Source organism: Lacerta agilis, chromosome 11 (genome assembly GCF_009819535.1).
Source record: "Lacerta agilis isolate rLacAgi1 chromosome 11, rLacAgi1.pri, whole genome shotgun sequence".
In the NCBI taxonomy this organism is placed as follows: domain Eukaryota; kingdom Metazoa; phylum Chordata; class Lepidosauria; order Squamata; family Lacertidae; genus Lacerta; species Lacerta agilis.
The window spans coordinates 59,581,389-59,606,374 of NC_046322.1; the positions used below are offsets into that span (position 1 = coordinate 59,581,389).

The window sequence follows — 24,986 nt, forward strand, 5'->3', positions numbered from 1 at the left end:
GTGCGCCTTGCAGCGGCAGGCTGGGGGCAAGAGACTGGAGGGCCTGAGGTTCACCAGGTGGGATGTAAACACAGAGCAGCCAAACACAACATTGCTAGAGTGGACATGAAGGTAACTCAGTCCTCCAGGCATAACTTCCTGCTTCCTGGACTGAGTTAACTTCCTCTGACCAGAAGTAGGTGTGGTCTTACCTGGGAACAAGATCCCAGGTACTTTCACCATTTTCTCTCCGTCTGTTCAAGATGCAACAAGATGTTCTCTTGGCTGGAAGCTACTTTTCCCTATGGAAGTAGCAACCACATGTAAATACTTTTTACTAAGCAAGCCTGCCATTCTGAGAAACACTGTGTAACTCAGGAAGTAATGTGAGTAAACTCTTTTTATTCATTTAGGATACATTGTGTCGTCTGTAGTCCTTTAAGAGGGATAAAGGGGAAATATATACCAGGAACATATATATTATAGAGGCTTTAGCAAGCCTGTGCAAGCGCATCTGCTGTGTGTGTTTTAAAAGGGAATGAAACTCTGCTAAGTTTGGAGCTTGTTAATTCAAGCTGGGATGAGATATATAAAATAATATATCATCATCCACACTCCTAAACATTCCCACACACCACTCCAGTCTCAAACCATGCCCATATTTTTAAATGCTCACAGGCCTCTCATTATGAAAGTGGGGATGAATGAGAGAGCACAGGCCCAGCATGAGCACAAAGCAAGGTCAGAGCTCACACCAGTATCCTTATTTTATTTTATTTTATTTATTTTAAAAACACATATATTAGGACCTGACATTGAGAAAAAATACCAGGCAGCCACAGATGCTACCATCTTTCCTATGCTTGTGGGTTCAGCCACAACATCACATCCCTCTGAAAAGCTGTGTCTGGGTTGACAGGTTTTCTGGGGAAATGAAAATGGTGGTGACCGCAAGGAAAAAGTCATCAACTGCTGACACTCCTGTCGGCAGAGAGTGCACAAGTTGAAGTAAACACAGAGGAAAAAGCCTCTAAGCTTTTGGTGATTGGTTTGGAAAAAGAATGGGGGGGCGGGGGAATGGAGAAAGAAGGACCTCTCGTCTTTTAAATGGGACTGGAAAATATGGGATTGGGTATGACTTAACGGAGACATAACAAATAAATAATTGTGAACTAATATGCTGTTAGGATTTGTTGGAACCCTTGCAGAGAAATACATTTATCTGTTTTAGTTTTATTTAGATTATTTTGGTTTTATTATATTCTGTGTTGAAAACCTTCGATTAAAAATTGATTATAAAAAAGAACAGAAAATGGAGATGGCTGCCAATGTCTGGCCCAGCACTTCTTAGCACAGAGTCGGGGGAACAAGGGGTTACATTACTATCCATCCCTGCAGCCACCTGCTACCATCCTCACCCCCTGGTATTGTGACTTTGGAGGGCCCACCAGGTGATGTGGAGAGGCAGAGGTGACCTTGCCTGGGTACCCCTCAAACCTAGTTCCAGCCCAAAGTCTCCCTTAGGGAGACTTATGATGTCCTTGCGGTGTCTGGTTATTTACAAATTCACCAACAGCATTATGGAAACAAGTGGACTCCTGAAAATTGGCAAAATGGCTGCTAATCCTTCATCAGTTTCTTAGTTGCTATATGCCAAAGATGTTTTGGGTATACCGGTAATATCCAACTTTCATCTTGGGAAAAGTTATGGAAAGAAGAAATAAAATTTACTGCATGTTGTTCATTGAAATAAAACTACAGTATATGAAAATGATGTATCGTTGGTATCTAACATAGAGTAAAATTGCTAAAATGTACAAAACAAGTTCAAAATTGTGTTGGAAATGTAAAGAGAAAGAGGGCACTTTCTACAATATGTGGTGGACATGTACATTGGTAAAGGCTTTCTGGGAAATGATATACAATGAACTTAAGAAAATGTTTAAAAATACATTTGTTAAAAAACCAGAAGCCTTTTTACTAGGTATAATAGGTGAAGAATTACTAAGAGAAGATAAAAGACTTTTTATGTATGCAACAACGGCAGCAAGAATGCTTCTAGCCCAGAGATGGAAGGAAGGAAGGAGAAATACCAACAAAAGAGGAATGGCAGATGAAACTGATGGAATGTGCGGAGATGGCAAAACTGACGGGGAAGATCCGAAACCAGGAAGATCAAGTATTTACTAAACATGGGATTAAATTTGTAATTTATTTAAAAGGCCACTGTAAACAATTAAAATCTTTGGCAGGGATGCAATGACACTTGTAATGTGGAATTATTTATGGTAATTATGGTTATATAATAGATGGATAATGGTAAAAGATGCAGCAAATTTAAACTTAAACATGGAACAAAATGGAGGGAGGGAAGGAGATCCGAAGGTTCAAAAGAACCATGTATTTTAATGTTTGAAATGGTTATGTTTTGTATGTACAAAATTATCAAAAACCCAATAAAATTATATATATAGATATAGATGTTGGAGCAACTCCCCCATGAAGAAATATTTTAGAAAAGGAGGGGGGACATGATAGAGGTGAATAAAATTAGGAATGGAGTGAAGAAAGTAGACATGAAGAAGTTGTCGTCTCTCTCCTAATACTAGGGACTCAGCTACACAGGTAAATTTATAACGTTAAAGATGTCTTATAAACATGTGACACTAGATGGTGCTGAATCCAAAGTTGATGGCATATTGCCTTGGGAGCTTTTTCCCTATAGTTTTTTTTATAGCATTTTAAATATTTGTATAGATCCAGCCTAAGTCTCAGTACCTTCCCATGAAGCTGAATGTCGGAAGATTCAGGAATTACATAAGAAAGGACTTCACAAAGTGCACAGTGAAACAGTGGAACTCATTCCCACAATATATTGTGATAGCCACCCACTTAAATGGCTTTAAAAGAGGATTAGAGAAATTCATGGTGGATAAGGCTATCTATAGCTACCAGCCACAATGGTTGTTTTCTACCTCCACGGTCTGAGACAATGAACTTCTGAATGATACTTGCTGGGAATAGGTCCCATAAGTACCTGGTTGGACTCAGATGGGTCTTTGCAGGGTTGTTCGTGTTGTCTTAAGTTCTCCAGTTAAGCCAGTGTGATGTAGTGGTTAAGAGCGGTAGACTCGTAATCTGGGGAACCGGGTTCGTGTCTCCACTACTCCACATGCAGCTGCTGGGTGACCTTGGGCTAGTCACACTTCTCTGAAGTCTCTCAGCCCCACTCACCTCACAGAGTGTTTGTTGTGGGGGAGGAAGGGAAAGGAGAATGTTAGCCGCTTTGAGACTCCTTCGGGTAGTGATAAAGCGGGATATCAAATCCAAACTCCTCCTCCTCCTCCTCTTCTTCTTCTTCTTCTTCTTCTCCTCCTCCTCCTCCTCCTGCTCTCAGCGCCACAATCCCAGATTCAAACTGCAAACTGCCGTCTTTTCTGCCACAGAACCTGCTTATGGAAACCCTGACTCCAAACCCAATTCTGCAGGTGTCCATCCAATAAAAACCTCCCCAGTTGTTTGCTCCTATCAAGGGAACACTGACCAGTATCATACTTGACAATCAGCAAGCAATCTGCTTACTCAAATGGGTTACTGGTCAGTCACTCTGCAGCAATAGCAACATCTTCCTTTGAGCCCTCTTGCTTAGAAACCTGATAAACTCTCACAAACACCGAAGCAGAAAATAAATTTATTATTAGAGCAGAAGCAGTCTTAGCACAGAAGGAAAAAGCTGAAAATGCCCAAATGTGTGTGAGTCAGCTCAGCAGCACTGGAACTGCTGGGCCAAGTAAGCCCAACCCTAATTGCTAGTTACGAGGAAGACCTGCTGTGCAGAGCTGTTCCCAAGGAGTGGAAGAACAAAGTGGGGGAAAGGGAATGCATACTGCTAACCAAATGTTGCACCCTAAATGCCCCTCCCCAGGTGTGCTAGTAAAATAGGAGTAGAATTTACAAAGATTTTGCAACTGACAGGAGCACAGACCACACACCTGCCTTTATCTGTGCCTTCCTAACTAGCAGAATTCAGGTATGCATGGGAAAACATTTTTCCTTTATTTTAATGCAACCAACATTCTCTGTTCTGTGTTAATTCCTTTTGTTATTTCAAGACGACCCTTAATTATTCATTTTTTCTCAAGTAAAGGAGGCAAAATGTGTTAAAGAAATATATATGAAGAAGCCTGAATGGCAGGTGCCTTAAGGTAATGGTGAATTTCAGTGCATAATATATGCCATTCCAAAAATGTAAAAAATTCAAAAGGCCACACAAAATGTAGGTAGGTGAAGAATGATATTGTGAAATAAATTGATTACAGATCACAAAACGGTTGTTTCAAAGCTCAAAGCTACTGGGTACTTTCATCCACATGAAATTCTTTAGTAAGATGTAACTCTTCCAGAATCTTGAAAGGGTTCAAGAACCTGAGCCAGTGGTATAAGGGGGTTGTAGCTGGGTATGGAACTGCTGAGTGTGATCTTCTTAACCAATGAAATTTCCATCCCTTTACTTAAGGTGCCCACTGTCCATTCCACCATCCATGCTTATTCCAGGCAGGTCTTTCCCCCTGTTTGTCACAGCTGTGTGACAAGCAGAAAGTCAGCTAGTATAGCATTACTTAACATGGATGTGTGATGGCAGGAAAAGCTGGTATTTGGTTGTTTTGTTTTTTCATATCACACAGCTATTGATGGCACAGAAACTTTCAAGAAAAATGTACTAATCCAACCAGCAATATTTAACACTAAATATCAGCAACAGGCTGCTCTTGCAGAGGCAACTACTTACAATGCTCTCTCTTTCTTTCAGAACTTGGGTTATAAGTGAAGTTTGCCCCAGTACATGCAGGTATTTTTGAAACACAACCTGCCCCATTGGTTCAAATTTGCAACATGGAGTTGAGCTGTGTGGATTACATAAATACTGGCATGCAGTGTAAAGGCTTTAAAAGGTGCATTTTGTTTGGACAGCAAGAGTCTCGCTACAGAGTTTCAGCCTTCAATGGCTAACCTGTCATTTTTACAGCAGTTCATTGCTAATCAGTGATGAATTTTTTGTAACACTGGAAATCCCTTTTGCGTAAGATGCCCTCATAAAAGTCCTAGAAAAGACTTTCGTCCTTCCTATTAAGATCTACTATTCTATAGGGCCTACTCTGTTGACGAAGTGAAACTCTTTGTTTCCTTGAAATCAGGTCAAAAAGAGAAGCTCCATATATTCATTTCTCTCTGATCTTCTTTCTTTTCTTACAGATGGCCCAGCCACTTTCATCACCATGCAACCAGCAATACAAACTATTATGGTAGCAAAATAATCACTGGTGTGGCATAAAGAACCCCCATTTATGGTTTTCCTAAATCCAGCTGGATGTTTTGCTGTGTTCTCCCTCCCCTTTCTAATACAATTATGAGATTATAGCTTTACCCTTCAAAAAATAATAATCTGAAGGTTTTCAAAAGGAGCTAAAAATCAAAGAAAGCTATTAGAACTTATGCACAGTGTTTATGAGTAAAATGTCCATGTTTTTGGTGTATTCAAGTTTATCACCTAAACTTAAAAGGCAAGGGTAAAGACTAATGTGAATTTTAAAAATACTTTATTCTTCAGCTATAGTGGAAATGTGCAAGGTCTCCTTACATCTAAGAAATTATTATGCAGAAATTACTGGATTTAATATTCCTTTGGATTTTCAACTCAATTCTACTTCCAAAAAAAAAGAACTCTATAAACTCATGATATGGAAAGAAGTGGAAATATATAATATGAGTAATAAAAGCATGGACCATTGAAGTGATCGCCAAATTAACAATGTATATACAGTAAAATGGGAAAGATGGGAGGTGAAAATAAAGGAATACTGAGAGAAATTGGTTGCTTAAGATCTACTATACTGCATTTACTGTGAGAAAGGAATGAGGAATGCAACCTTGGTTGCAACAAAATGCTCTTAACTAGTACATGCAGTAACATTTGTTGTAATATACAACACACTTTCTCTTGCAAATAGAAGGGGAAGAAATGGATGCAGTGAGAGATTTTACTTTCTTGGGCTCCATGATCACTGCAGATGGTGACAGCAGTCACGAAATTAAAAGCTGCCTGCTTCTTGGGAGGAAAGCAATGACAAACCTAGACAGCATCTTAAAAAGCAAAGACATCACCTTGCTGACAAAGGTCCGTATAGTTAAAGCTATGGTTTTCCCACTAGTGATGTATGGAAGTGAGAGCTGGACCATCAAGAAGACTGATCGCCCAAGAATTGATGCTCTTGAATTATGGTGCTGGAGGAGACTCTTGAGAGTCCCATGGACTGCAAAAAGATCAAACTTATCTATCCTTAAAGAAATCAGCCCTGAGTGCTCACTGGAAGGACAGATCCTGAAGCTGAGGCTCCAATACTTTGGCCACCTCATGAGAAGAGAAGACTCCCTGGAAAAGACCCTGATGTTGGGAAAGATGGAGGGCACAAGGAGAAGGGGACGACAGAGGATGAGATGGTTGGACAGTGTTCTCGAAGCTACCAACATGAGTCTGACCAAACTGCAGGAAGCAGTGGAAGACAGGAGTGCCTGGCATGCTCTGGTCCATGGGGTCACAAAGAATAGGACATGACTGAACGACTAAACAACAACAAAAGTACATGCAGTAACATTTGTTGTAATATACAAAACACTTTCCCTTGCTTTTGTGCTTTAGAGAAACCTGGCATAATTAGATCTGCAAGTGAAAAGTCTGTCTGTCAGAAAGTCAAATATTTATAGAAACCTATAAAAATATACAAAATACATTTAAAAAATTTGAAATATTAAAAATTCAAAGCCAGAGAAAGTAATCATCTTCAGAACAGTATATTAAGATTGCCAGGAAGAGACTGGCTTGTGCTGAAATTCTGCTGTTTGTGGCCCTGCATATTTTCCACAGTCCTTCCTCTCAGACCTTACCCTTCAACATTCCTCGGATGAAAATAGAGACATTTCTCACTCCTCTAACTGACCCTCCTTGACCCCCCCATCCCCCCTGCATTTCCTGGTTTTATTTTATTTTATTCTTCTTTAGTAGATTTACAAAAAGAAAAACACACACCAATAAATAAATAAATTTTATAAATTTTTAGATTAGACGTGGATGCACAAAGCATTTTTATTTTAAATCATGACTTTGTGCTCCACTCCATTCCCCCTTTCTTCCCACCCAGGGCAGTCCTGCCCTCTGCTCATCCCTTAGAGCTGGGGTGGTGCTCAGTGGCGCCAGCCTCTCTTCCTCCTTGCCTGCTCTCCAGCAACCCCTATGAGCTGCCCAAAGGAGGAGGCCAGCAGCAGCAGCCATGGGGGGGGGGGGGTGTTGCTCCCGCACAGCTGCTGCCACTGCAGCTCGGGACAAATACTGGCTCATCCTTCTCTCCAAGCACCGTGGCGGGGGCAGCACTGGCTCAGGAAATGGGGGCATTCTGTGATCAAATCAGAAGCCAGGATGTCTTTCATAATTCTGGGGCTGTGCCTGAAAAATTGAGACCTTGGAAGGTATGAATATGTTATATGCGTGGACATGGATGTGTACATGAAGAGTTAGTCCAGTGGGCATATTTATTTTATTTAGAAAACGGACTAAAGGTGCAACAAATCCTTTGCTCTCTTGGATTACATGATAGACATACCAATGGAGACTGCTTCTGCACTTTGGTGTACTACTTCCTGGAACTGTTTTCAAGATAAATGAATAACCATCACCAGTGTGAAAGGCGAGCAGCAGGAAAATTGCTGTGCCAGCCTTAAACTGGTGCAGAAATTGGACCAAGTGTGGGCCTGATGCCCTCAGGCGATGGTAGTAGAGTGAGCTTAGAATCCAGTGGTTCTGAATCAGGCCTATGCCATCAGTGCCATGAAAGCAATTGGACCAGCTTGAGATCCTGTGAATCCTAGGTTGAGTCGGGCTGGCCCCCCTCTTCTGCCTCCCCCTGGAATGCTTTGGTGGGTAGACTGGGCAGCTCCACACTGATGGACTGAAAAAGCTTCAGAAGGAACCTTTTTTTAGCACATGGAGGCTGGTGGAGAACAGCAGGGCAGGGCAGGGCAGAAGGACAGTTCAACCAGCCAAGGGTAACGAGAGGTTTGGATTGCAGTGTAAAATGAAAAGCATTTTTTCCTTTTAAAAATAAAAATAAATAAGCATATGGATAAAATTGACCAGATCTCAATGTTTAGGTGTTTCTGGGCACAGTTTAAAGTGCTGTTTTTGAATCCAAAGGCCCCTTAAGACTTTATGACTCAGGATCCCAATACGTTTCAGAGCACCTCTCTACATAGGTACCTATGTGGACCTCTCAGTCTTCATCTGAGGCTTTTCTCTCAAGGCAGGGGGCCTTTTTAGTTGTGGCTCCCCATCAGTGGAATGCTCTTCTCTGGCAAGGCCCACCTGGTGCCATCAAGAACATCTTTTTGACACCAGGTTAAAACTTATCTTTTCTCCCACTCATCTGATAGCTGTGTGATGATTGGCTGATGAATGAAACAGTCTTGCTGCTGGAGTTGGGTGTTATTGGAATGGTTTTGTTGAAACATATTACTTTATATGTGATGCCATTTCAGCTTTTAACCTTTTTATCAATTGCTTATAGACTCTTTTGTAGTAACCAAGAAGAGGAGGAGAATAATTTATCTTCCACCTTTTCACGACGTGTTGCATATTGTCATCCTCTTCCTTCATTCCCTTTCTCCGGGTACCCCAAATCTCTGGACCCCTCCACCTTTCCACTCTTCTCCCTTGTTCTTCTGACATTGTCTGGGATGGTTAGGATACACCAGGTCACACCTCAGCCTGTCAGGACACGGCGCCTCCTTTGCCTTGCTGGGCCCATCGCTTCATTTCATCTGCAAAGAGGCTGGCGACGAGCTGGCCTCGTTAGACACAAATAACGACAGCAAAGCCAAAGGCAGCCGGCAGTTTCCTTCTCGGTTACCTGTCACATTCCCTCGGCTTTTCCTAAAGAAAGCAGTGCTTTTATTAACCCCGGTCAAGGCCAAGGCTGATGAAGACAGATACACATGTATAGACAACAAAGGCTTTGCCATAGGCTTTGCTTTCGTTTTGTAACTGACCTGAAACACAGAGAACCTACGGCCCACCCTCCCCTTCTCCTGCCCCCTCGGCTCCCAGATCTCCTCCTGCTGAAACTCCTCCTACTTTTCTTAATTAACCAAAACCCCACTGCATGAGATCACTTGCTGCCTTTGAGGAGCGGCATTTTGTAAATTGTTCCAAAGAATTCTTGGCCTAGGCTTCTGCCTCCGATTAATTAATTAGTAGACAAATGCACTAGTCTTTGCTACAGTGTTTTCCACTGGCGATGACTTTTGCCTTTCCATACCATACACACACACACACACATACACAAAATAAATATATATATATATATATAAGCCATCTTTCCAGACCATGTCCACCCAAGGTGGCAACAATACAACTGTACTACACACATATATAAACACCACTAAAATATAAAAATAGTAATACACTAAAATGTAAACCAGAATAAAACAATTTCCAACCACAGCAGTAAAATTATTTAATAGCAACCTATCAAACACATGACCCGGAAGCTGTACGCCGGCTCCCTCAGCCAGTAATGCGAGATGAGAGCCGCAACCCCAGAGTCGGACACGACTGGACCTAATGGTCAGGGGTCCCTTTACCTTTACCTATCAAACACATCAGTTGCAAGCCATTTTAAACAGGTGGGTTTTTAAAGACTTTGAATACTGCACCAGAGTGCCCATTCATCTAATTTTTAAAGATGAGCCTACAGGTGAAACTCGGAAAATTAGAATATTGTGGAAAAGTCCATTTATGTAAGCAATTGTTTTCATTAGCTACTGGGGCTTAATATATGAGATAGACTCATGACATGCAAAGCAAGATATGTCAAGGCATTTGTTATAATTGTGATGATTATGGCGTACAGCTGATGAAAACCCCAAAGTTGAAATTGTTAATTTGGGGTTCTCATCAGCTGTACACCATATTCTTTACAATTATAACAAATAAAGGCTCGACATATCTCGCTTTGCATGTCATGAGTCTATCTCATATATTAGTTTCACCTTTTAAGTTGAATTACTGAAAGAAATGAACCTTTCCACAATATTCTAATTTTTCGAGTTTCACCTGTATGTTCAGGGCTTCCAATGGGTGGGCTCATATGGGTGCAGGTGATCCCTCAAATAGCCTGGCACCAAACCACTTTAGATTTTAAAGGACAACACCAGAACTTCAAATTGGGCCTGGAAATGCATTGGTAACCAGCAGAACCAGCACAGAACCACCAGTGTAATATAATCTGACCACCTGGTCCCACTGAGCACACTAGCAACCATTTTCCTGCACTAACTGAAGTTTTCACATAGTCTTCAAAGGCAGCCCCATGTATGTAGTCTAGTATGGGTGTAACAAGGGCATGCCTATCCACCACTAGGTCTACTTTCTCTAGGTTGGGTCACAGCTGGCATACCAGGACTCCCATGTGCAAACATGGCCCTTCAAGGAGAATATAGCCCCTGTGCACACACACCAGTTGCACCCCTCAGCCACTTTCTTTACGCATGGTACCACCACCTTGTATGGATTAAGCTTCAGCTTGTTCACTCTAACCCATCTCAAAATCTTGGAAGCTGCCTTTCCTTTTCTTGATGCTGAATATGCACAATGGCACATTTGCCAAGATAAACATCCTGATAAAACAAGGAAGGAAGGAAGGAAGGAAGGAAGGAAAGAAAGGGTGTGGTGAAACAGAATGTAAAACTTGTCAGGTTCAGATTCTTCTCAAAGAAATTTAGTCTAGAGGTGTGGAGGAGCAAAAGTGCTAATTAAGCAGGATACGGAAATCTCTTATGTGATCCCACCTGCTGATCTCTGCTGATCCTCAGTAGACAGCACTGTGAAGGATCAGCAGCCACAATGCACAGCTGGTGAACCAGCCCCACTAACCTTCTTGAGGGGACAGCACAGAAGCCACATCCTTTGGGATAACCCCAAACTTGATGCCCATTGCTTTTCTTATAACCTTGTCTAAATATCCCCTTTTACTATTTTATGTTCTACTTGAAAAGCAGAAAATTCCTCCACCAGTTGTATGAAATCAGACTGACACAATTTGTGACCTACTAAAAAGAACTCAAACCTTCCAGACATGCAATGTGACCTGTCCAAGGCTTGGTCCATTGGAAATCTGAGGCAAGCAGCAAAACTAAATGATTTACAGTGAGCTGGCATGGCTGCATTCGTGTAAGTGGTTTGTGCATTAAAACAGGCGAAAGCAGGAATTGTTTGGTCAGGAGCCTTATCACACCTTGAAGGGCAAAGCTGAGGTGGGTGGTTGCCATCTCATTCACTTTGCATATGCATCTTCTGAGTGCCATGTCTGCTGCTAAGTGGCCCATTTTATTCCATACTTTGCAACACGTGTATCAATGCTTAAGGATACCGAGAGATGCCTTAGAACTCCTGGGTTCCAGGCCACCCTATAATTGCACCATGGAATGCTACCTGTGTCAGGCCAAATCTTTGCACAGCAGGTACTTTTATCAACAAAGATCTCATAGGATGAATGGTTCTGTATGTCTGATATACTATGCACTAGCTTAGACCAGGGGAGGACTTTGGTAATATGGCACCCTGAGCAATGACAAAATTTGGTGCCCTACCCAATATTTCTTATTTTCATGCCCCCCTCCCTCTCACCTTCCATTCTGAGACCCCTTGGCTCAGCGCCTGTGTGGGGAAACCTCACACACAGCCCTAAATCCAGCGTTGTGTAGGCTATTTTGGGAAAACAAAGCCAAGAGTATATGGAAATAGTGCTATTTGAATTTGTAACTATATATTCTACGTATATAGTCTATATCTTCTGCCACTCTGCATGAAGGATGCTGAAAAATAGTTCTCTTTTTTAGTTCAGAGGCCAAAACAAGCCATGCTGCTGACAACATGGATAGTAGGCATTGTGGAGAAACCATAGCGCTGTTGGGGGTTTCTAGCGGACGCTGGTGCTGTAGGCTTTGTCCATAACCAGGCAGGGCTTGATGTTATGGCTCTTATATAAACCTGTACAGCCTCCACATAAGGACAATAATGTGTTGAAGTGAAGCAGAATGGGCAGAGTAGGGATAGTAGAAAGACTTTGGCTTTGGAATCTAGTTTGAAATGCATCCAAATGAAAATAGGAAATGGAATTTAACTCCAGATGGTCTTTGGTGGCTTCTCCCAGGTGCAAGTTAAATATTTACTTACAGCATCAAAAGAATAGCATTTAGCGAACTTTCCCCCTGCTAAGAATGGAGTCTTGCTGTATCCATTCCTCCACCTAACTCTTAGCTGAAACTGAACCCTTCTTGGTTAATGATCCGTTTTCTTTCTGTGGCCACCCCTCCCCCAACCTTCAATCTCTCCCTCTCCCTCCCACCACCCTCATTAGTTTAACTTGAGTTAATTAAGACTAGTAGTCGACCTTCAATCTCTTATGTGTTAAAACAGAACAATCCCAAACAGAAAGACACACAGACACAACTATGTGATTTCATTGTCTCGGGGAGACAGAAAGCCAGTGGGGCTTCCTTTATCAAGGCTAACATCTTCCCAATGCTTAATCTGGCTGGCTTTAAAATGTCCTGCAAATACAGGATCTAGGATAACAATCTGTCCGTGTTTCCTCTCACCGCCCCCATTTCATCATTGGTAAGAATGAGTGAATTGGATTGACATGGAGGTGATGGAAGAAGAGAAATGGTCTGGACGTCAAAATGACAATGTATATTACATGGTTAACAGAATAAATGGTATGTGCAATAGCTGTGGGTATTTTCATCTGCTATGTCAAAAATAAGATCCTCCCCTCCCCCTCCTCCAAGTGTATCATTCAGTTTCCTCCCAATGGAAATTTAGTGTTTGCTTGAAGGATCTGTTTCTATGAGTAACCTCACATGATAAACAGGGGGATGAAGTAGGACTCTCGATAGCCACTTGTTGCGGCAACTGCTGTGTGCATATATATAGAGAGGTCATGCGTGATGCTTTGACTGTAGTGTTGATCACAGACTATAGGACGGAGTGTGCTTTTGAGCGAAGTGCATCCCATCTAGGAACTCAACGTGCACGGGGAAAGGTAGGGCCTTGGATTCTTGATTATCTTTATATTGGGGGGGGGGGTTGGTTGAAATTGGCACTTAAATCATGCTTGCTTTAGAGCGATCTCAGAGAAGATCCTTTACTGCCTATTTAGGAATGCTCTAATTGTATGTGCAATGCAAACAGCAATGTTAAAAAATTACAGCATGTAGATGTTGGCTTCCAAATGCATCTACACAACAGTGAATGGTGTGATATAGGAAGACGGTCTGTTCAGTTTTTCTTTGAAAGTGAAAAGCAAACAGAACCACCATGCAGATAGTTTACAGTACTTTTGAGAAGGAATCAGACAGAATTACCAGCCAATGAAATAAAAGAAAATGAATTATATTATATACATTATATATTTATTATTATATATTATACACATTATATTTATTAGGAAGGATCTCTTGCTTGTTTATTCTTCTCATTAGAAATGGCTGAATCTGAAATAGGGAAAAGTGAATTGCTGATGAAGCCCAAGGTGCATATTTGTAATTATATCAGATGAAATTAGTAAAGCTGATAGGGGCGAAAAACTCTGCTTAAAAATGCCCCTAGATACTGAGGTTCCAGAAGTATTCCTAGAGTTCCTAAAAGCGATCCAGGCTAGGCAGAACATACTCAAATGCAGACAATGTATTGTTGCCTTTAGTGATGTTGAAGTTGAAACAGGATCCATTTATTACAAAAACAGCCACTCTCTCCTAACCGTTCTTAGAATCCTGCATAATAACCCTTGAAGGATAGGTGAACGTCTTATGTAATAACATAATCAGGTTAGCCTTTAAGTGGTTTATTTTTCCATTTCAGCTTTTGAAATGCAGATATGAAATGATTCAAATGATTCAAAATGTAGCTTTTGAAATGATTCAAAAGAAAACAAATCAGACTTTGGCATTCGCCAGAGGTAGGAATCAGTGAAAGATGCTAGTAAATCTAATGTCTTAAGGGGCATGCTACATACAAAAGTAAAATGAAATAAATGGATTGCAACATTTTTGTTTTAAGCAAAGCAGCTTTCTGAAATGTAAACTAGTGTAGGAGATTTCCTCTGTACAAAGAAAGACAGAATAATATCTGCAATGTTAAGAACCCTGCCCTGCTATAATTTAGACAAAAGTTTTGACTTCAGATATTCAAATTTGTTCATGTACTAGACATACCAATAGTTCTAGTGATGGTAATTGTAAGAACCTGGAATACTTTTAATCCATGTTCTTTGATAAATCACTCATCTCATTTGCCTTGCCTCACAATCTACGGAAGTAGGGGAGAAGATTCTGATTAATCAACATATAAATTTTACCCATATTGCTTCTTTGTGACTGAGCTTTACTTGCTCTTCTTTGTAACGTTTTAATATTCCTCCTGACAGAATAATTTACCCCAGCTGAATGTGCATCTCAAGCTTAACCAGCAAGTCTGAACTTCGGCTGAATTAAAATAAATATATTTATAAGTAAAATGAGTTATTATAAATAATGTGACTAGGCATGTTTAAGATATTGCAGGTCTGAAAAGTCAAGGCGGGGGCACTTACCTTTGATGACTTTGAGGTTCACAGTTCAAACAGAAGCATGTTAGTTTACAACACTACAAATAATTCATTTGTGATTATTTTGTAATCCTAAAACAGTATTTTAAAGGATTTGCTTTGCCTTGCCATTTGCCTTTGTATATTTCATCACTTTTTTAATAAACACATATAAAATGAAATATAATAATTTTTGAGTTTTTCACCCACTTTGACTATTTAATACTTCTTAATAACCTAGGCATAATATTTACTCTGGGTTAAAATTTTATGGCGCCTTGCAATACAAATGTCTCATTTTCAAGCATCCCATTGATTTTCTTATCATGCTTTTATCTGTCCAAACTCAACTGAAATATTAGGCTTTAAAGATGATTTACACATCAATTATAATATACACATTAATTGGAAGTAAATGCCAATATTTTAGTGGAACGTACTTCTGTTTTGGATGATACCCTAAGCACATTTTTGGAAGCAGTCTCATTTAAATAAAAAGAGAGACTAAGGCTGCAATTCTAACCCTGCTAAACTGGGAGTAAGCCTCACTGAATTCCATAGGACTTAGTTCAGAGAAGATGAGGTTAGGATTGTGCAGCTATTTCTAGATAATGTAGATGACAGTCCCATTAATCCTAATCCTAAAAACATTGACCGTGATCTAAAGTATGTACCAATAATTTGCTTTAACCTAACATTTTCTAATAGAACTTTCTAATTCTAAACTGTACGTCCATTATAACCCCCATTTAAATTAAACCTCCCACCATATCCTGCAGGATTTTATCCTTGAGAATGCTTCCTACCATTCAGTTTTGGACTCCTGCCCTTTCAGTCATTTTAAAATTCATGTTATAGATTGCTGAATAGTAGCCAATGTTTTCCTTCTGTTCTTAAATAGTTGGATATAGATTTTGAACAAGCAGTTTGCAGATGCACAGGAGACTGTTTGCAGATAATATTGCACCCTTACCCTGGATGCATTCATTATTAGTTTGTTACTATCAACTGTTTCTATGGTGCTTACTTTGAAATATGGATATTAAGGGGGGACATTCCAGGTCCAAACACGTTTACATGGAAGTAAGGCCAAGAGGTTTCAGTGGGGGGTTTTCCCCTCACCCCAAATTGTACTTGATACTTTTATTATCTAAAACAAGCTAACCTAATCTTATGCACGTTTACAATGTGTTGTGTCCTGCTGTGTTCAGAGTAGACTTTTTGAAATTAATGAACCCGCTATTTGTGTCCATTAACATCAGTGGGTCTACTCTGTGTAGCACTAACTTTGAATACCACTCTCTGTTGTTCCGCAGAGCTTATTCCTAGGTTAAGTGTACACAGATAGGATTACCACTTCAATGTTTTGTGCAGTTTACCTGGCTCTTGTTATCTGTGACTTGTATCCTTCCATTCCCCTAGCTGTACAAGAGCCCCAACTTTACTTGTAACTGGGTTTTCAGGGGGTTCATAGCACCTCTGAAATACCTGCAGATTATTTTTTTAAGCCCCACTCCAGAAAGCGCTAAGGACAAATGGAGCTGCCTTGTACCAAGATGGACCACTGATCCATTGAGCTCAAGGTTGCCTACTCTGGGCTTTCAGAGAAGGGTCATTTCCAGGGATGAGACCTAGGACCTTCTGCATTGCTCTACCACTGAGCTATGGCCCTTTCTGAGCCCATTGTGATTCAAAAGTGTTTCTGTCACCTCCGTTATAAAGTTCTCGTGAGAGACCTGCTGCTTGGACACATTTTGGAACAGTTCTTGCAGGAGGTGGTGGTGGGTTTTTGTTTTTTTGTTTTGTTTTAGTTTAATAAATGGTGAGCGTGATGTAGTCCCATAGCATGAGGCTACCATTTCTCCTTTAGCAATGCAACATTGTATGTCTAGAGACAATGGATAAAACAAACACCATTAGATGTACTGCTGGAAAGTGTTTAATGGCTATTGTATTTGTATTTCTTTAGAAACCAATTAAAAACTGCATAAAATAAATAAAGAGATGAAAAGTTTTTTTAAAAAAAGAACATGGGGGTTGTCTTTTGGTGGGTGTGTGCTCTTCCCTCCACCACCACAGTACAATTTTCCTTCTTTTTTTTTTTAAAAAAAGAAACAAGTACCCCCCCCCCAGCAATTTCAATTCCTTATTGCAATATCACATTCCTTATTGCAATATCACATTCTGCTTTCTAACATTATAACACGATTGACACTGAGACTACCAAAGCACTAAGAGGGAAGCTTCTGTCCTTCTGCGGGGAATCTGTGTGGCAAATTGTTGCCTAGATTGATCCTCCATAAATTTAATTGCAGTCCCTGACATCTAGACTAGTGGCCATCACTGCATCTTCTTTTCTCTCTTCTGAATCTTCTACCAACCATCTTCATTGCATGACTCTCAGGAAAGGAAGGGGGGGAATGGTCTCCACACCGTGGGCTGTTTTATAAATCTGTATCATATCTACCCATTCTCACCCTTCCCCCCCCCCTAAACTATGAGGACTCAACTCTTGACCTTTTCTTATAGGCAAGCTCCTTCAAACTCCTGATGGTTTTGATTGCTTTTTGATTGCTAACCTACCACAATCCCAAGCTCTCTTTCCTGGTCAATCACTGCTATCGGTAAATATGTGAAATTAGGATTATTATTTTTTGGTTGCCCCACTGTGCTTGCTTAACACTTAATTACACCAAACCGCATTTGCTATTTTGCTGTGCATCCTCCTTTCAACAAAAGATCCTTTGAATCTCTAACGGAATCTCTAACTGATTGCATGTCTTACAACAACTTCAGTGTGCTTTTTGTTAAATATATGAGGTTGTATGCAATGCTGCCCATGTGTGAACAAAATGGAGGTCTGCTCACTCTGTGGAACTTCACGCTCTTTTCATTCTCCCTAGAGCCCCCTGCACACACTCAACATCTACCCCTGAGGGTTGGGCAGGGGGCTCTAAAGTAAATTTGGGGGGCGTGCAGAGGAAAAGAAATTGACGGTCTGGTGCGTGAACATAAATCTGTTCATTGAACTCATCCTTCTGTATCAGAACAAAAGCCCATCTAGGCAAAGGCATCCTGTTCTCACAGTGGCCAGTCATGCCTATGGGAAGTTCAATGGCACTTTCCTCGCCTGGATTCAACCCCTGGACCATTGCAGGACCAGGCATCAGACTTCCCATACCCCAACCTGTATAATAAGAGACCAACAAGACTGGGTTTTGGGTCAAAGCAGGCCACAACTTTATAGAATACAGTGGTACCCCGGGTTACAGACGCTTCAGGTTACAGACTCCGCTAACCCAGAAATAGTACCTCGGGTTAAGAAATTTGCTTCAGGATGAGAACAGAAATTGTGCTCTGGCGGCACAGTGGCAGCGGGAGGCCCCATTAGCTAAAGTGGTGCTTCAGGTTAAGAACGATTTCAGGTTAAGAACAGACCTCCAGAACGAATTAAGTATGTAACCAGAGGTACCACTGTACAGATTAAAGATTGCATGGGGCAATCTAAATACTTGCGGTCTGCCTGCTGGAAGTGACGCATTTCAATCCAGGTGGGGGTTCCTAAGACTTACATTCAATAGGGTGACCCCCACAGGGACCACTGTCTGGGGGAGTGCCTTCAGCCCTGGCCTCACCAGGACACACAGACATGGCCACTCCCCCTGGATCCCTTTAACAGGATACCCCAGCATTTGGAGGGGCAGGTGGAGACTACAACCTTCCTTCCATCCAAAACAAAGGATTGCCCCAATGTTCAACCAGTTGTGATGATTGCTATGAGGTAGGCAAAACCACCGGGTCAGTGCAAATTCCTACCCGGCCCCTTAAAGGGCGGTGACCACCGTAGCCACAGCAAAGGCATTGACTATCAGCTTAAACAGAGGGTGGGTAGGTGGGGAAACCTGGCGCAGCAACCAACAGGCTGAGCCCCCAGGTGCTGGCTGCCTAAATGGGCAAGGGGCAGATCCAAGGGAAGCCCACTGTTGGCTCCATTGGCTCCATGCCCGGCACAGCCCAAGTCCCATTTGCCAAAGCAGGGTGCAGGCTAGGATCCAGTTCCTGATAGGGAGGGGACAACAGTTTGAAATCCCGCATCATGGCCCCAGTGAAGTCTCCTCTGTCCTGCAATGCCGCCGCACGAAAAGGGGTGAGCAGGCTTATAAAAATGTTGATATATTTCAGGCAATTTGTTTAAGGCATGTGCTTTTAAGATGTGCATGTCCTTATTTGACCCATCTTGACGAAGCTCTGAAAAAAATCAGTAGATCAGCACTGCACACAAGCACAATGCAGTCTTCGCTAAATCATTGCTCAGATGATACAAACTCCCTCTGTAATAAGTGTAGGCTTAGCAGTGATTTTCAGCCTTTGGCCGTGAAATAAAATTCTGCCCATATATTGTTTTGCATTTACTAGTTGGCACCAAGCCTGACAAGAGTCAATGGAAGTGGCATTAGATTTTCTAGCTCATTTTTATTTTGTTTTATTTTGCATGTCTAGCTCAGCATATATTGCTTTGACTATGGATTATTTATTATAGCTCTTCAAACATCTTTCATTGTGAATTTTTACTAGGGCAGGGGAGGATGGGGCAATCTGTCAAATTCCTGTTTCTTGTTTTTCCACATTTCCACATCTGATTGCAGTTTTTTAAAAGTCCTCATAAAAATTAGTAATAGTTTCCCTTTACATATTTTGTGTGCAATTTTACCTAATATTCACATGTTCACAAGCAATTTCCCCCAATATAATGCAGTTTTGTATTTTATTACACTAATATTTGAGCTTTTATGCCCAGTATATCCCCAAATATATATATGTGGTACATCTTACTTGGCTGAAAGAATGCATTGCAAAAATCAGATAAGTTCAAAGTTCAAAGGATAGCTACATTTTAGTTTGTGTATCATTCTGGGAAATGTGAATTAGGTAGGTTCACCTTTAAATGTGAACCGAACCAAATTTCTCTACTGTCTATCTCTAACCTATGAGTCCTATTGTTGCAACCTCGTTTGGCGTTTTAAAGCACCCCCCTTTTATAGATTATTGGTGGCGGGGAATTTGAAGATAAATAAAGTTCATGCATTATGCTAGAAATATGAGGTAGGGTGTGCTTTTGTTGCCTAGGCAACAAGAGGTCACTTCCCGTGCAATGCTAGAAATTACAACACTTTACAGGAAGAAAGGGGAATGTCTCCTCCTGATTCACCAGGCAAAGCAAGGATACTTTCTTCTGTTCCTGCACTATAATGCATGCAAGTCACAGCCCAGAGGTGGAAGTGAGGGGAAAAAACCAAGTGTCTTGACAACTTTCTGTCTCTTCCTTCTGTACACTGCAGCCTGTGTATCCCTGCAACACAGTTCAGAAAGATAGGGAGATTACTGCCCGGGCACAGTGAACCCACCCCATCTAGCCATAGCAGGAAAAACCAAGGACCACCGATAACATTCTTGCATTTAAATTAGGCCACAACTTTTATGGATTGCAGATGTAAGTGAGTTTTGGCTTGGCACTGGGTAGCCACCATCTCCTCCAGCTTACTTGCTGGAGGGATATCAGGGTTCAAGACTGATTTGGGGTTCACCTATGACATACATCAAATAGGTGCAATTCCCACAGACTTGCCACGTTGGAGAGTGCTATGGTCCTCAGTCCTCGCCTGGACGTGTGGACAGAAGCACCTCCCCATGGATCCCTTTATTTCCCCTCTGCCAAAGACTAGGAATTTACCCAATGCCATATCCGCTCATGTTGTGATGATTGCTGCGAGGTAGGCGAAACCCTCAAAACAGGCCAGTTCTTCTGGTGAGAAATTTTCCTCCCTAACCCCACATATGGCAACCATAAGAACAATATCAAGGTCCATCAAATACCACACAACTGCACAACAGAACAGCGAAAACCATGAAAATATGGGGGGAGGGAGATCCGCAGGCAACTGTGGTCTCAGGTAAAGGCCAGACCAGGTTTTGTGCCCAGGGAGTGGACCTGGGTGAAGACTCCACCAGGAAGTCTGCCTCAGGTCCACCCCCCACTGCCACTCCCCCAAGCCCACCTGTGATTGGGCCAAATTGCAGGTGGGCAAATTTGAATTGCACAGCTGCTAGAAGAGAGAGGAGAGACACCTCTCAATTGCTGTTGAAGCCAGAGACTGGGAGCCGGGGCGGGGGGGGGGGGGGCTATGTCAGGCTGCAAAAACCACATCACGCCTGAAGAGATGAGTGGATATTCAGCTTGAGGTCTAAGCAGTTGGGTGACTCATCCTGCCCACCTTGCACTGTGCCACAACTTGCTTCTTATATGGTTGTAAAGTTTGCACACAATCACAGAAGACATGAATTAATTGCATATGTGAAGTTTATATGGGGGTATTTTGAACACCACAAACCCCCTTTCATTCTAAAGTCTTCGCTTGGTGATGCTTTGACTCAGCACAAATTCTTATTGTAAGAACTAATTCTTACTATGAGTGATTGCTTAAAATGCCCCACATACTTTGCTTACCATGACACTGAATGAGTTCTTTTCCAAGATGCAATGTGCAATAATGAGTGCTGACACCTTTCTTTGTGGGCGCCCTTTGCAGGACCGTGCGCGGCACCTCTAGCCACATGGGACTCACAAACTGCTTGGGCTGGTTCGCCTCCCTGTGATAGTCATTGGGGGTTCCCGCTGAACCCCAGTTAACCTATCAACACCTTTGAGAGGTGTGGCCAGTTGCATAAATAGGAGGCGGAGCTGGCAGCAAACATGCAGTCGGCTCTGGAGCTTCACCCACCCAACCCTCCCTTTGTCTATTGCTTGTTTGTTTGCAGGTTAACCATTTTTCCTTCTTGTTCAGTGGGCACTGTTATGGTATTTTGATGGTTGCTGTTGAAGAACTAGGAAGCAATTCGCCACAACTTTGGCGGTTTGAGGCCTTGGGTGGAATCCTTTAGTCTATCTTCCATATATGGGGGGGGGAGGCGTGGTGACTCACCGCCCCCCCCCCAGGTGGCGATTCCGGGGTCCCCTCTTAAAGGGGTTTGTGAATAGGGAGTCACTGGCCATACACTGAAAGGTTGTCAGTGAACTCCCCTGCGTTGCGGGGATATGGGGTGGGCTGCCTGTGTACACAAGCGTCCAGTGTGGTGTAGTGGTTAAGAGCGGTAGACTCGTAATCTGGGGAACCGGGTTCGTGTCTCCACTCCTCCACATGCAGCTTCTGGGCGACCCTTCTTTGAAGTCTCTCAGCCCCACTCACCTCACAGAGTGTTTGTTGTGGGGGAGGAAGGGAAAGGAGAATGTTAGCCGCTTTGAGACTCCTTCGGGTAGTGAAAAGCGGGATATCAAATCCAAACTCTTCTTCTTCTTCTTCTTGCAGCGCACCCTCCCATATCCCATTCACCCTGAGGAGTCCCCATTCCCCGGCTGGGGGCTGGGGGCTGGGAGGGATACACGCCCAATGCCTAAGCCAAGGTCTTCCAACTCTGAAAGGCTTAATAAAGTTGTGGCCAATTTTTAATTCCATAACACGTTGTCACGAGTCATTATTCCTTCTGGTGTCTCTTGGGGCCAAGAAATTCACCCCTTGCACGAGAGGGTGTATATTTTTAAAGATGTGATTTGCTTGGTATGAACTACAATACACATTGTGCCATTCCCAAACTACAGAGTTTGAGTGCAAACACTGTAAAGGGACCCCTGACCATTAGGTCCAGTCGTGTCCAACTCTGTCGTGTCGTGTCCAATGTTACTGGCTGAGGGAGCTGGCGTACAGCTTCCGGGTCATGTGGCCAGCATGACAAAGCCACTTCTGGTGAACCAGAGCAGCGCACAGAAACGCCGTTTACCTTCCCACCGGAGCGGTACCTATTTATCTACTTGCACTTTTGACGTGCTTTCTAACTGCTAGGTGGGCAGGAGCAGGGACCGAGCAACGGGAGCTCACCCCGTCGCGGGGATTTGAACCGCCGACCTTCTGATCAGCAAGCCCTAGGCTCTGTGGTTTAACCCACAGTGCCACCCCCGTCCCAGCGAACACTGTAACCCTAGACAAATATTTGCCAAGGCATCACATAGCCTCATATAAAACATGCTTTGGCTTGGTAGGAACTCTCCCCTGCAAGCAAGACCTTTTCTGTGCACACAGTAGGAAAACTGTTTGTGCACCTGTGCACAGAGCCTTTCCCATGACAGAAGTTAACAGAAAACTCCACCGTGCATGCTTTGGATTGTGTCCAATAAGAACAATTCAAAGAAAGGGGTGCCAAAGTCTCACTGGGATCAATAGGAGCTCAGCAGACAATAAAGTCTTTGCATTCCACTTCTTCCAGTGACACTACAGAATACCTGACTTTCTATTAATCATCCCTTGTCTGTTTGGAAACTTGTCTTGGTGGAATCCAATCTGTTTGCTGGCACAATTATTATAACCCATAAGCTTTGTAGTAAGTGGAAAGTCAGTAATATTGTTGGATGCTTTACATATTAATAAAATTGTAAAATGCCAAAGCAAGCATTCATAAGCAGAGGTGGCCGTAGCTGTTTTGCCACCTGAGACAAAGCAGGAAATGGCAACCCTGTATAATAAAATTTAATTAAAAAAAGAAAAAAAAAAGAAAAAAAAATCAAACTGTATAGCATCCAAGGCTAATCAATTTATTTTGACACCTGAAGCAGAAAAATCCCATAAATGCCGCAACCTGTGTCTAGCAGTTAAAGTGCAACACTAATAAATTAAATAGCTAACTAATTGTCTCCCTTTCATAACACCACAAATCTGCTGCCTGAAGAGGTTCCCCCGCACTGCCTAATGGTAGGAATGCTGAACATTCCTTGCAGTGGTGTCCAAACTTTTTTCAAAGAGGGCCAGATGTGATGAAGTGAAGGGTGGTGAGGGCTGACCAAAGGGCCAATTTTACCCCAGGAATTAAACTGCTGTAGGGGCTGGATTAAACCGACCAGCGGGCTGGATTAGGCCCCCTAAATGGACTTTGGACATGCCTGCTACAGCAATCAGACAGTTAAGAAATGGAAACCTTTGGACAGCTATTGCTTGCTTATACAGTAAACACTACTTTTAAGTATGGAAAGTGGTTTCAGGAAGACTGCAAGTAGGACTGAGCCCAGTGTTGCTCTGGGTCTTATGTCCTGCTCTACTTGGAGAGACCCCTGAGAATGGAGAGGGAAATTGCAGTGGGAAGGGGCTGCTGGCAGGGCCTCATATGGCACCACGTGGCTCATGAAACTGGAAACTCCATGTGTCCCCTAACTCCAGAAGGGGTGCATTCAGAGGAGGGGACAATACTAACCAAACTGTTTCACTTGACATCATAACCCTGAAATGCAGACACTGCATATATTATCACAACAATGTATTCTGTCATATCTAGTCATGCTGACTGGATGTATCTTCCAAATGCTGACTACACCGCAGTCTTTCTTCAGGATGTCAAGGTTCTGGACAACCATATCTTTGTGCTGCAGCACAGTCAGCATTTGGAAGATAACATCCAGTCAGTGCAGCTAGATAGATACATTGCTGTCATCATTTGCAGTGTCTGTTTTTCAGTGCTGTGAAACTACAATTATTCGCTTACTGTATGTTCTATTGGCCATAGGCCACAAACTTCATATCTATGTTATAGAAATACAGTATGTTCATTTAACATCTTAACTTTATGTATTCTTTTGCAATTTGGGGTATTGCCACATCCTGACAGTGTGAGGAAAGTCTTGCTTTTGCTCTCTGAGGCAAAGGCTGATGTGGCGCCTCCTGCCCATTTCTCATATAGAAGCCAGTCAGGCTGACAGCTGCATCTGACTTCAGCACTGATGACAGAAGCAGAAACACACCTGAGGGGACAGAGGGCAGGCCCGCCTCAGGGGGTACACCTCTCCAACACTCAAGTTTACAGACTTGAAGTTCTTTCTAGGGACTGAACCCAGATTGTGGTAGTAGCCAAGAGTGAAACTCTTTTTTCAGACAGAAACTGTCTTGCCTTTATACAGTTCAAGTAAGTTTTTTGTAATGTGCCCCATGGCTTATATCTGGAGTGGCTTTGGCACTACCAAGGATTTGCTGGAACAAGCAAAACTATGAAGGCTTTGAGCTAAACTGGAAGGACAGGACAGGACAGGTTAGTGGTGTGGTGCAGCTGAAACGTTCTGGGCAGCTAGCCATCTTGCTCAACAGGTGAACAGACCTTGGTCCTCCTGACTGAGGTATTTGCAGGGTGTGAACCTTGAATCTGGTTTCAATCTCACAGTGCAGCTCTGGTGCTTATAAAGTAATAAAAATAAAGTGCCAACTAGACATGTGCAGAGTT

At 42.4% G+C, this 24,986-nt stretch overlaps 1 protein-coding gene across 2 annotated transcripts in view; it reads left to right on the forward strand.

Moving 5' to 3' along the window:
- The first annotated feature begins 12,716 nt into the window (after positions 1–12,716).
- Positions 12,717–24,986, forward strand: part of ALDH1A1 (aldehyde dehydrogenase 1 family member A1) — a 60,255-nt gene continuing 47,985 nt past the window's right edge. Inside the window, exon 1 of one of the 2 annotated variants that reach the window (XM_033163851.1) lies at positions 12,717–12,807. In XM_033163851.1, coding sequence (XP_033019742.1) covers positions 12,732–12,807 — 76 coding nt within the window. In that variant the 5' untranslated portion in view covers positions 12,717–12,731. Of the gene's footprint in view, positions 12,808–12,948; positions 13,134–24,986 lie in introns of those variants that run through there. The other variant, XM_033163853.1, reaches the window with a different exon arrangement.